The 12,699-nt window shown below is 50.1% G+C and overlaps 1 protein-coding gene across 7 annotated transcripts in view; it reads right to left on the reverse strand.

Moving 5' to 3' along the window:
* The window catches only part of LOC129212579 (rho GTPase-activating protein 7-like), a 69,359-nt gene that overhangs the window by 7,644 nt on the left and 49,016 nt on the right, over window positions 1-12,699 (reverse strand). For 5 of the 7 annotated variants that reach the window (XM_054841356.1, XM_054841355.1, XM_054841353.1 and 2 more), the window contains 8 exons: window positions 10,204-11,561; window positions 9,571-9,741; window positions 8,719-8,878; window positions 7,085-7,283; window positions 5,149-5,368; window positions 3,213-3,327; window positions 1,575-2,775; window positions 308-487 (listed from right to left, as the gene is read on the reverse strand). In XM_054841356.1, the coding sequence (XP_054697331.1) occupies window positions 2,758-2,775; window positions 3,213-3,327; window positions 5,149-5,368; window positions 7,085-7,283; window positions 8,719-8,878; window positions 9,571-9,741; window positions 10,204-11,561 (2,241 nt within the window). In that variant the 3' untranslated portion in view covers window positions 308-487; window positions 1,575-2,757. The remainder of the gene's footprint in view (window positions 1-307; window positions 488-1,574; window positions 2,776-3,212; window positions 3,328-5,148; window positions 5,369-7,084; window positions 7,284-8,718; window positions 8,879-9,570; window positions 9,742-10,203; window positions 11,562-12,699) is intronic. The other 2 variants (XM_054841352.1, XM_054841351.1) reach the window with 1 other exon arrangement.

Below are 12,699 nucleotides of genomic sequence, written 5' to 3' on the forward strand. Positions count from 1 at the left end.
AAGGAAGGAATGAAAGGCAAGGAGGAAGTAAGGGGAGGGAGGGAGGGAGGGAGGGAGGGAGGGAGGGAGGGAACACGGGAACAAGCTTCAGAAGCCGCAGGTCCAGAGGCAGACAAGAGGGGCCATGGGCACAACCCAGCAATTCTCTGTGCAGGAACAAAACCCCTCAGGCCCATGCCCAGGGCTCCTGTGCTTCAGTCTGCAGAGTTTAACGCCTGAGAACTCAGAACACCCTTGAGCACTTCCAGGAAGCCCTCCAAGCACAGTACAACAACCTTACTCTGATGATTCCCACCATCCTCTGTACCTTACTTACCAGGTGTGAGCAGGTCACCCAGCTTTTGATGTCATCTCTGGCATCCCTTGGCAGAGCACAGAGCTCTCGAGGGAGCCAGGCAGTCTCAGCCCAGCCCAGCAGTGGGGAGGCCCTTGGCACTCAGGATGCTCATCTCATGGAAGTTGATCAAGGCAACAGTCAGGTAGGTACCTGCAAAAGAGATCAAACATCACCCTCAAGGACTGAACTTTAATGTAACACACCAGGGAGGTGTGAAACAACATACACTTAGGAGGACAATGGAGTACAGGCTGTGGGGCGTACGCCTACAAGCAAACCCAGACTGCTGTGTGCAGATGGCCTGTAGCAGCGCTCAGAAAGGGGTGGCTTCCGGAGTGCCTCTGGAGGACAGCAGTGTTGGCTGCATGCTGTGGGAGCAGCACCAGCAGCTGCCAGCAGTGCTGCTGCAGGCAGGCAGCGGTTTTACCTGGAGGAGCAGGAAACCCAGGGGAGGAGCAGATCAACTAACTACATTCCCTCAGAGGATGACACAAGGGAAATGCCTTTCCCTGCAGCAGCAATGTTTTGAATCCCTACAGAGCCTGCAAACCTCTGCTGGGTGCGTATCGATCTCAAGTAACCACGAGGCCAACTCCAAGGCAGTGGGCCATGGCTTTGGGATTTGTTGGAAGCTCTGCTGTGCGAGGTAAAGCAGCACAGAAAAGAGGCTTTGCTACCATTAGAGAGTAGGTGTTGCACTTGATTTAGGTGCTTGCTGATGTATGTGTGTGTGTGTATGTATGTACATATATATCTATATGGATACAGAAGATATATGTATGTACTTAGCTGATGTCCCAGGTTCTTTCCCATATGGACAGCGGGGGGTGAGGGCTCAGCTATGACAGCTGGACAGCACCTAGCACCTGATGGGCATGGCTCTGGCACTGAAGCAAGCACCCACCTGTGCAAACACGCACCCCCGAGGGCCGTCTGAACACTGCCTATGAACAAAACCAGACCTAGCTCTGGTGCCACACTGGCAGCGGCATGACTGCCATATGTGCTGGGGGGCGTCACCAACTGCCCCAACCGCAGGCAGGGCTGCCTGACCATCTCCTGTGCAGGCGCCTGCACTGTGGCCATGCCCTCCCTCCTCCCAAGACTGGGCCAGGCACGGGCAGGAGGCCAGGCCCTCTGGAGCACCCACCATGGTCAGGGAGCGGCAGGGGCCAGGCAGGGGCTGAGCGCGGTACCACAGGGAAGGGCTGGGCAGTGCCTCAGCGTCCCACCGTACCTGAGGGAGATGCAGGGCGGGCCTGGGAACGGCAGTGGTGACCAACCAAGAGTCCTGGTCGCAGGGTGCATCCATCAATGCCGAGGCCATGCCAGGCAGGGTCACGTTCGGTGGCGGTAACAGCGTCAGCCGCAGTCCAGCGATGGCCAGCGATAGCCACAGTGACCAGGCAGGGCCAAGCGTAAGGGTCCAGAGCAGCTGGCGCGTGTCCAGGCATGGGCATGGCTGAGGCCATGTCGCAGAGCTGCCAGCAGCATCTTGTGGTGACCAGCAGAAGGGGAACGGCCCTCTCCAGGCGGTCCCTGGGTGCCAGCACCAGAGCCCTCCCCTGGCAGGGCAGGCGGCACACCAGCAGGGCCCCGGCACCCCTCGGTGCGGGACAGCCCCACAGCTCACAGGTCTGGCGTCAGCGGTGTGTGTTGTCAAGCATCTGGTCGTAGCAGGGGTGTGCAGGATGTCCACAGGTCCGAGGGCAGCTCAGAGTCCCTGTGGGGCTATTTCGGGGGGCCATGCAGCCAGGCATGGGGCCAGCTTCCATGTCACCAGGGCTGACCGTAGGGTGCGTGGCATCAGGGCACCCCAAGGGGCTTCAGGGCTGGGCAGAGGGGTTCAGACCACTGCTGAGGAAATGGGACCCACGGTTGGGCTAGGGGTGGAGGGGGTTGCTTAGGAGCCCTGGCCAGGTTGGGGACTGATGCCCTGGGGAGATCGGGCCCCGGGCTGGGCTGGGGGTGGCGGGTGTCACTCAGAAGCAAGGAGCTGGTTGGGGGGGTCAGTGCTGGGGGACCCCTGTCGCAGGGCCCTGTGTCAGTTCAGAGGAGCCATGGGACAGCAGCCCCTGCCCAGCCGTGGCGCTGGAGCAGAGCGCGAGAAGGCCTGAGCTGACTGTCACGTGCTCCAAGGGCTGGCGGCCCCCCAAGGGAAAGGGGCTGGGAGACAAGTGGGATAACAGGGCTGGCAGGGCAGCCGCCCGGTCCCACAGTACCTGAGCCGGGCCAGGGATGGCAGCCAGGGTCAGCCAAGAGTCCAGATCATCAGACACATCCATGGTGATGAGGTCTGAGGTTGAGCCAGGAAGGTGAGTCAGCAAGGGAGGTCAGGATCAGGTCCAGTGACAGCAACCAGGGTCAGCCACAGTCTAGTGATCGCCAGGCAAGTCCGTAATGACGAGGAAAGGCCAAGGTCAAGCCGGGAAGTCAGTCTGTGGGTCAAGGTCCGGGTCCAGATTACTGGGGTCCATGGCCAGGCACAGGCAGGGCTGTTGCTCTGGCCAAGCCCCAGCAGCAAAACCTCAGCTTCAGCCCGCTCCCACAAGAAGGGATGGTTGGTCCTGGCCTCCCCGCAAGAGCACACGGCAGCCTCTGCCCCACAGGTACTTGCTAAGTTGGCCCCAAGCCCAGGGACTCAAACCCCCGTAGCACTTGGGGGATGGAGAGGGAAATGGAGGAATGCTCTTACAGCTCTTACAAATAGTTGCGGTCAAATCTGCAATGTCACTACTTTTCTCCGTACGGGAGTCAGCAGGACTCACACCCGTCACAGGGCTGGCCCGAACCTCTGCAGGGCTCTGGCCCAAACTGCTGCTCCAAACAGGCCACCCTGCTCCGGGCTTTTGCTTTGCTACAGCAAGTGACGTACCTGGAAGAGTCTGTTGCACTCCATTATCATGTGGGCCAAGCCCTGCGTTGCTGCCAGGTTCTCACTCAGCTCTCTCTGGTCTGGCTTCCCCAAGCTGCACTTCCTCTGACTGGATCTAGGGAGAGGAGAAGGTGAAAGGAAGGCTGTGTGAGCAAGATGCTGTGACCCACAAGTACACGGTGCCTACTCAGCTGGACTGCCTGGGGGCTGGAAACCAGCAGCAAAACCACCCTGTGCTGAAGACCCCTTCCGTGGCACGGAGGGGCTCATGTTATGTTACTGCTGCAAGGTCCATAGCCTGCATTCCCTCCCAGCAACCCCAAAAGTGCCCGGGGCAGTGCTGACCTGTAGTAACGTATGCCCAAGAAAGGCAAGTCAAGGCTTCGTACTCCCCAAACGCATCACACACTTGGCCAAAGACAGCAATGACCCCAAACTGATTTGTGTGTAGCCTTCAAATGTCAAGCTCCTTTGATACCCTGCAAAGCCTATGCAGAACCTTTTAAATTCTTTGGCCCAAACCACACCAAACACGTTCAAAAACAGTCTCCTCTTTTAATTCATAATCATTATATTACATCATTAGTCCTGGCTTCTGATACTTTTATCTATGTGCATTCCTGCCAAATGGCTTGAAAATTGAGTGGAAGATAAGAGTCCTCAGCGCTGCTCCTCAAAGTCAGACCTGTCAGCTTCTACCCTTTGAAGTCGGAACCCTGCACTGCGGCATTAATGCCCAGTTACAAAAAAGTCAAAGCTTCAAAGCATCCAGGCTTCCAAACAGTGACAACAAAGAGAAAACTCCATTTCTATTTTTGGTCCTAGTATTTCAGAGCAATGTTCGTGTAAACCAAAGAGGTACAACTCTCAAAGTATGACTCCCCGGAGCGCAAACACAACGGCAGCGCAGGCAGGACGACAGCTCCAGCGCATCCCTGGCTGCCCTCGCAATGACCGCACGCTCCCTTACCACGTGCCAGCTCAGCGCAGGGAGAGCTGGGCAGCCCTAGGCTTCTGCTTCAGCATTTTCAGATGTTTTGTGCTGCTCAAAAGGCAAGTCCTTAGTGTTTTCTTTCCCCTCTCTGTGCTATCCAGAGCCCGCGTTATTAGCCCGAAAGACGCCATAGCGCGTCTGACAGCTTCTGCTTTGGAAGTAGTCCCCATCTTGAGATCCCCAAGTGAGGTGATGAGCTCGCTGCTCTGGTGGGTGCACGTTTCCATCAGTCAGCTGTCCTTTGCTACCCCGATACGTGTCTGTCCATGCGCCGGAGCATGGAGTAAAGCAAACAGCCCTGCCTCAGGAGACCAGATAAGACATGAATGCTCTCAGAGATTATTTGTCTACTTTGGCCCAAGGGCACCTTCCTCCCTGCACGTACAAACGGGATGTTATGCAACCCAGATACTTCTACTTATTAAGATAAATTTACAGAATCCCTGTGGCTCAGTTTGGCAGGAATGATCCCCTTATCACCCAGCAGAACCAGTGCCAGCAACCGCTGCAGTCTGCCAGCTATCTGCAGGGCCTTAAACCTGCACCTGGGCTTAGGGTGCCAGCGCCGGAGCTTCCAATGGCCAGCACCACCTTAACGCAAGCAGTGGGCCACATGCTGGCTTCCGGGGCAGCTGGACCTGTGGGCAACCGCAGAGCGCAGCGGTTGTGAGGGAGGCAGGCTAGCTCGCAGGTAGACTGGTCAGGAGCGTGACAACGGGGCCTTACCATTGCTCTCTACGCCGGACAATGAGCTGCTGCATTGCTGCACGCGCTGTGGTCAGCTCCTGATGGACCCGAACAACCGTATTTGAGACAAACCCCAAGACACATACGCTATTTCTCCCTTAAAAGCAGACACTGATCCTAGGCCAGCTACAGAAAGCATTGTTCCAGCAAAGACCACTACGGACAGCAGCAATTCCAGTACTAAGGGGCTACTACCTAGTGGAGGAGGAGGAACTATCCCGTCTCAGGGTGTTGAGGTGAAACAAAGAGGGTGCCAGACAGACAGCGATGTTGGTTGGGGTCATCTGGTTTTCCTCAACAAAAGCAACCACATCTCGCAGGAAGAACAGGAGGATTTTCAAAGCTTCTTGGTTTTCCTTTGGGAGAAGGAGAATAGCAGCCTGGACAGCCTGAAACTGCTGATCCTTTGGCACGTCTGAAAACAGAAAAAATGATGCAAATCACACCTGCCTTGCAGAGGAAGCATCCATCAACACAGTCCCAAGCAGGGCATCGAAACTGGAGGTTCATCCATTTTCCTGTCACTCCAGCTCGCTACAAACAAGGCAAAGGCCATTAGCACAGTCACATCACACCAGGAGTTTTCTCCTGTTGCCTGCCAGGATGCACCTTCACACCCAGTGATGCTGGCGCGTGACTTGCAATTTAGCTTGAACACCATGCTAATGAACTTATCCTGAACCGGCTCTGGTTTCAATCCAAATATGGGCTTGTGTCCCGTAAAACATTACTTTAGAAGGAAACTTTGGAGTAGATGATAGCTACTCTGCTCTCTTTTCCTTTCAGCTTCAGGCATGAGGAGAACAGATGCTCTCAGATAACTCAAGTCAGAGAACAATGCTTTGCCAACAGGTTTTAATTCACGCTAAGACCCAGTGAGACTGTGCCCAAACAGCTGCTGCAGGACAGTAGCTGTGGTTCAACCTGCCACGCATCCCCTGGCATGAGGATTTCTCCAGTTTACACCACTACAAAGGGTAGAAGATCTCTTCTCTTTCCCTTCAAGCAGAAGCACACAAAACATGCTTCTTGGTGAAAGCAGTACATTTCTTATCTCCAAAAGATGGTAATTTAATCTGGGCACTTGCTCAAGTCACACGTGGCACAAGATGGGTGAGTAGAATTCAGTCAATTTGCTGTTTCCATCCCAAAACAAGAGACAGGTGGTGGGCAGTGGCCAGGTTATAATCAATGGAAGAATATGGTTCTACGTCCATCGGACATAGGAATTGTGACTCTCCTTACAAAAAGGATTTGTGGATGCAAAACCAAAACCTGCTTCGAACAAATAAATTGTTTTCGGACAAAATTCTAAAAGCCTGACAGGTTAAAAAAATAAAACCCAACCGAATTTTCAGAAACCATACACAGGACAGCAGCAGCTCCTGTACTCATGCTGGTAAATCACCTAAAAGAGGCTGAAAACCAGTCCACTCAGAGATCTCGTACTTTGACTTTCAAAACCTTTTCTCAAAAGAAGAGGCTTGCCTGTAGCAACACCATCATAAGCCCCTACAGCTAGTTCCTTCCCCAACCCAGCTGCTTTTTGAAAGTGAATTCCTTGAGGGCAAAATACTGGAGATGGAACCTGTTTAAAACTATATTCAGTGCTGGATTTCAGCTTCACATTTCCTTCTTTTCCAGGTTGAGTCTCAGGGACAGTAACAGTGAGAGCACAGGCAGAAAGTTGCTGGTGCTTCCAGGCGAAGAAGCTGTTTCACAGCAACCATGCTCGGGCACCTTAATGAAGAACTTTCATCAATATAACATGACTTCTTGCACAAGGAGCTACTTCATACCATGAATGAGGGAACTAGATTCTTTCTTAATTTTGCGTATGGAAATGACCATTTAAAAACACAGTTTAGGAGGGCTGCTACAACATATGTTCTTACATTCACCCTTCAAAGACCAGGAAAGACACACTGTTAGAAAATAGCTGGCCCATGGGGTGCAGACTGGAAGCACCTAAGCCCAGAGCCACAGTGAATGAACTCATCTTTGCAGAAATGTCCTGCCTGACTTGTCTCCTCTGACTACAAGGGGACACGGCACTAGTCTGGCCACTGCCTTGTACAGCTGAGTATTAAGATATTCAAGGATTTGGAGAACTACAGCTTTTGTGACCTACATTGGTAGATGTGGAGGAAGGATTCACAGAGCCTGCTAGTAAATATAGGCTCGGGAAGGTCTCGGAAATACTGCTTCACCATATCTGCCACATCAAATGCTGACTGCCCCTCGTAACATACGTTGTTTGGGCTGGTTTCATTCATTTCTCTTAAAGACAGAATCCTGGATTTAACACCGGATTTTCGGAACAGGCCAACCTGTGGGCAAAAGAAAATATTAAAGACAAAGAGAGGAGTCATCAGGAATCAAACCTCTGACAAATAATGGATCCTTCACTTTCCTTTCGATAGCTGAGACCCTATGGTAGTGGGATCTAACGCCAAAATATTTTCGTATTATTGGAGCAGCATGGATATTCCTCCCGGGCAAACCATGACTGATGCCCACACAACCAGCTGTGAAAGATGTTTTCATGTTTGTTTGCTTACTTTTCATGTAATGCAAACTTATGGGGTTTGACTTTTAAAGTCATTGCTATTGGCATCTGTCAGCGTGCCTGAGCAGGCTACGTTCACGCATCAGAACCGCAAGGTTCTAGCGCACCGATGTGTGTTCATCCAAAAGCAAATGCACATTGATGCCCACGCTGGAGCGATCAGACTGCGAGGTCCACAAGGTTCAGATTTAACATCTGGTACGTCCAATAGATCTAATACATCGACAGGCTGGCAAAGGGCAATTGCCATTTGGAGGGAAATTATGATTTTATTTTTAATATAAATGTCAATCGAGTTTCAGAAAAAAACTAGATTTAGAAGTTTCCTTGAACTTGATCTCAACAAAGCTTCTGCTGAAAGTTTTACTGTGTGCCACTGAGTATTTACAGTCATCGGTTTATTTATATTAACTGAATAGATACCATGACCTCAAAATGAAACACACTGCCTTCCTAAGGAACTGACCGCTCACACTCCGGTATGTGCCACCAAAGTGCATTGTAACTTCAGAGGATGCACACATTTATACTTTGGCATGATGTTACACACCTACACAACTGCGAAGCACAGGAGGGAAAAAAAAAAAAAAACCCAACTCCTTCTTTAACTGCTACATCTCATGTCACAGGGTCTCCCATTTCTGCCACTATGCTGGGGTAACAGCGTATTACACACGCTCCCGCTGCCAGGCACACCTCTCCGCTTAGTGGAGGAATACGGAGCGGAGATCCAGAGAAAGCTGTTACAGGCATTGCTCTAATATGTTTTCTCCATCTCTGCTTAGTGGGACGTTTCACCTGAAAGAAGATTAATTAGCGCATCATTAGCTCTGGCACTCCCAGCGACCACAGAACGGAGGGAATACCAACGTTGTGTGGCAGATTTACTTGCTAAGGGAGCAGAGACACGGTACCTCCCCAGGAGCCGGCAGCTTGACTGCCCGCGCCAAGAGAACTGACGGCAGATGATTTCAGCCAGGCAAGGCATGAAAATACAATGGAGGACTAAAGGCATTTCCAGAAGGAAACAGGATTGGTATTTCCTCACAGCCCCCCTGCTCAGACCTACACCTTTCTGCCCATTCAGAGCCTTAGGAGGCAAGAAAGTCCCTCCCAAAAGCTGGAAGCAGGGACTGGTTCCCTGGAGCAGAGCCGTTAATGGACCAGAGCTGCTCTGGGCCACCTCAAGTTCATACCTGGTCAAGAAAGTGGCTTCTTAGATAGTCCAGTGCTTGCAGTATGCCGTTAGGCAGGGGGTGGCTTGTTCGCTGAACATTCAGAAGCAAAGGAACCCCAAACACATTTTTGTCCTTGTAGTCAGAGGCTTTTATTTTTTTAATGAACTTTGGTATGGTCCTGAAAACAAAAACCAGTGCGTTCAACTTACTAGCTCTCCAGCACAGTTCCGCTTGCTACTTTACTTACATGCATGGGAGAGGATTTAGTTATACTGCCCACATCCCCAAATTCTGCCACACCCCCGTATGCATCGCATCGCAAGATAGAAAATCATTAAGGGCAATTACAGGAATGATTTCCTCATGTCCAAACTGAAATTAGCTTTAATAAAGCATCCTCATGTGAAATATGTTCCACGCCTTTAGGACACTGCAGGCTTTTTTCACCTCTTTCTATAGTCAGGTACCAGATCCCTGTCACAAGGTGCTAACTGATCCTTCCGTGAGTGACTGCCTTTGTCACCGGTTGGGTTCAAACTGGGACTTGCTGCTGAAGAGAGGGATTCTCAGCCCTGCCAGCTCTCACCTCAGGTCCTACAGTCTCTGTGAAGGGCAATGCCCTGCAAATGGGCGAATTTAAAGAGGAAGCTCTAAGGTGCTTTACAATCAGTAACACCATGACCACCAGCGAGGAGCACAAGTGCAGTTCGTAGCAGAGGAAATCTGGAGCCATTGAAATAACCACGAAACTGCCAGCGGTTTCACAGGATGAAATTCCTCATCTTGGGCATGTGTAGCCTAGGCAAATTCACCTGCTTACGTCAAATCCTCTCCTTCCAGCACAGGTTGCTTTAGGGTTAGACGACTTACCAGTTCCAGCCCTGCTTACTGGAAGGGGAGTATCTGTCCATCAGAGCCGTGAGTTTCAGCAAAGCCAGCTTTTGTGTCCGGGCCAGCTGGGCAGCTGACGGGCTGGCAGGCTGGATGGAAAGGCTTTCCAAGTTCACGCTCTCCTCCACAGACCAATGCTGCTTCCCGTGCCTACGGGGTAAATATTGGTCAAGGTTAGGACTATTTCTGTTGTCCCTGTTAGTTTTCTGCCTGCATCTCTGAAGCACCTAAGACTCTAAACGACCTGCAGTTCCCAAACACCATATGGTGAGTTGCGTTTAAACAAGGTACTTCTCATCCAGGAGGTACTCTGGCAATACAAAGCGTTTCAGTAAGAAATACAGCAAGCTAGCCATAAAGTCTGAGTCCAACCATCTAAGTGCTCATGCAGATAATGAGCACCCTACTTTCAACAGAGGCCAGAGCAGATGTTGGCACCAGAGGGCCCACAGACCAGTAGTACCTGCCACCAGCGGTGCAGACCCTGCTACCCAGAACAGCCTTACTGAAGAATACTTTGTTCTGGAAAAGCAATGACATTTTGAGTGGAGACACTCAATGGGGAAGGGTTCCCAAGGGGCAGTCTACTAGGGAAACCCAGGGATGGCTGACCTGGTGGTCTTTTTAGAGTCTGTCACGTATGCCAGGTCTGCAGAACTGATCGCCTTGCCCAGCTCACAGCTGCTCTCTCCCTCAGTGTTTGGGAGGTCTGCTGTCTTGTCTTCTGCGCCCTCTGTTTCAAGACAGATTTCTTTAGGTGAGGATGGATACAAAGAGGTGGAGTCACTGGCAAAGTCCGAATCCCCATCATCTGAGAACTTCTCTGTCCACTGATCAACCAACTTTTTGAGACCATTGACATCTTCTATAACATTGTTCAGTTCTGAAAAAACATCATCATCACCAACTTGTGCTGCCTCCAAATGATCAAGTTCAATATTGGGCATGTTGTCATATATACTTAGCCTGTTATCTGTGCACGAAAGGGGACTCCTGGGGGCTCTGGAGTCCTTGGAACTGCTTCTGCTCCGGCTCCTCCTGCACCCATGAAAACTCCCAGTTCTCCAGTTGACGGAAGAGTTGTCTACTGGAGACAGGGAGCTGTTTGTAAGTGCTTTGGGAAAAGTGCCAGGTTTATGGCCTTGTGGTATTTGAAATATCTGGTTCATTTGTAACTTCAGGTCATTTTTTAGGTTTTGCTGAGAAAGATCATTCCACAGCAAGAGCTTGCTAGAGTCCAAGTCCTGTGCATACACCCCCCTCCTTTCGCAGTGGCTTCGTGGTTTTATAACAGGACTTGGAGTGCTCACTGTGCTGCTATTTTCAGACTGATTGCTGCTATTGCAGCTCTGGGGAGAAAAGGAAGAATTGTTCTTTGTTTGGGTGCCAGAGAGGTCAGAAATATTTACACAGTTCAGCATCTTCATCTTTTCTTCATTAAGTCCTTCCAGAAGAACAGGTTCACTTATTATGGGTTTGGCCTTTGACTGACCACTCCTTAAGTTGCAGGTCCTTAAGTGCAGCTTCTCCATTTTCTTTAGAAGGCTCTTCCTTTTTTTATATGGTGACTTATCCAAAAGCTTCTCCTCACTGGTGACACTTAAAAATTCACTGGGGGGAGGAGAGCAACTAAAAGCAGAGTCCCGTGAAGCTACCTTAACTGAGGAACATCTTGAGGAACTCGTGCTGGTTGCCACATCTTCAAAAGGTTTTGGGAAGCTAACAATGTCACTGTCACCACTGCTAGTACTGTGAATTGAGGACACATCATGTTTCTCGCCATGATCCAGAAAGACAGTATCCTCATTGCTGACGCTCTTCAGTATTGGACTGCCCGGGACTGATGCACTAGCACCTTCCTCTCCTGGGAAACCTTCTAGGCTCTCGATACGAGACCATTTCTGACTGCACCTCTCATAAGCCCATTTGTTACTTATTGCACAAGGTTCATCATCTTCGGAGTCATCACTCTTAGAAGGGGAAAAAAAAAAAAAAAGAAAAAGTACAGTTCAAGGGCAAAGTTTGGCAAACTTCTTTAAATTACCACGTAATGTAACAAAAAAAGGAGACTTAAATTTTCTGCTCACCTCCAAACCCCCCAAGACCAACACATGGAAATGTAACCATTCAGTTACCGAAGGTCTGCCCTGAGCACTGTTCTGTTATTTGAAAAAACATACTGACAATTTATGCCCAAGCATGCTGACAAATTTGGTAAGTTTACCGCAGGAAAAGAGGACAGATTTGATCTGAGGATGAAAAATTCTCTTTTGTGGCAAACCCAAAGGCTTTGAAAGATAATTGTATTATTTGTTTTACATGACCTTTCCTAAAGCCAAACAAATCAAACACTCTTTTCACACTTCTGTGACCACAACTCATTCATTTTCAGGTAAAGAAGCGCTTGGCTGTGGGACTGTGGCAGCGTCAATACCTGGCACCCCCTTGCAGACCTCAGCCCCACCAGCCGTTTGCCCCAGGTGCTCCATTTGCTGGTTTGTCCCATCCCAAGTGAGCACCTGGCCAGCAAACTGTCAGAGAGATGGCAATGACCTGTCTCTTCTCTGTCAACCCTCTCTTACTCCATTCTACCCTGACAGTAGAGTGGAACTTTCCAAAAAACTAGACATTTTTCCAAAAGATTGCGTTATTTCCTTGCTAGTACTACAGTTAATCCATGGTACCTAAGAGGCTTTGCAGTTCTCGTGTTAACCAGCCAAGATGTGGCTATAACTCTGTTTTAGCTACCTTTTTTGCAGGAGAGGACAAAGCCAGCACAGCTAAAGCCTATCCAACTTCTCTTGACTGGACATTTGGCATTGGCTGACACGATTTGGATTGTGCATTTTAATTTCTTATCCTCCGTTTAGTCAATAAGTGTGAAATTTCACTTCAGGCCTTAAATAAGATGTGAAATTACTTAGGAAAGACATGCTAAGGTGGGGCCTTGGTGCAACTACTTGACAGTAATGGGTGTCAAATTATTTTTAAAACCTGTTTCAATACCCACCCCAACCTACCTTACAAAATTACAAATGAACATTACATACTTTCAATCTCCACCACTATGGTTTTTTTCAGTGGAAATGCAAATGGAAGAGCTTTGCA

Source organism: Grus americana, chromosome 14, assembly GCF_028858705.1.
Source record: "Grus americana isolate bGruAme1 chromosome 14, bGruAme1.mat, whole genome shotgun sequence".
NCBI classification, from domain to species: domain Eukaryota; kingdom Metazoa; phylum Chordata; class Aves; order Gruiformes; family Gruidae; genus Grus; species Grus americana.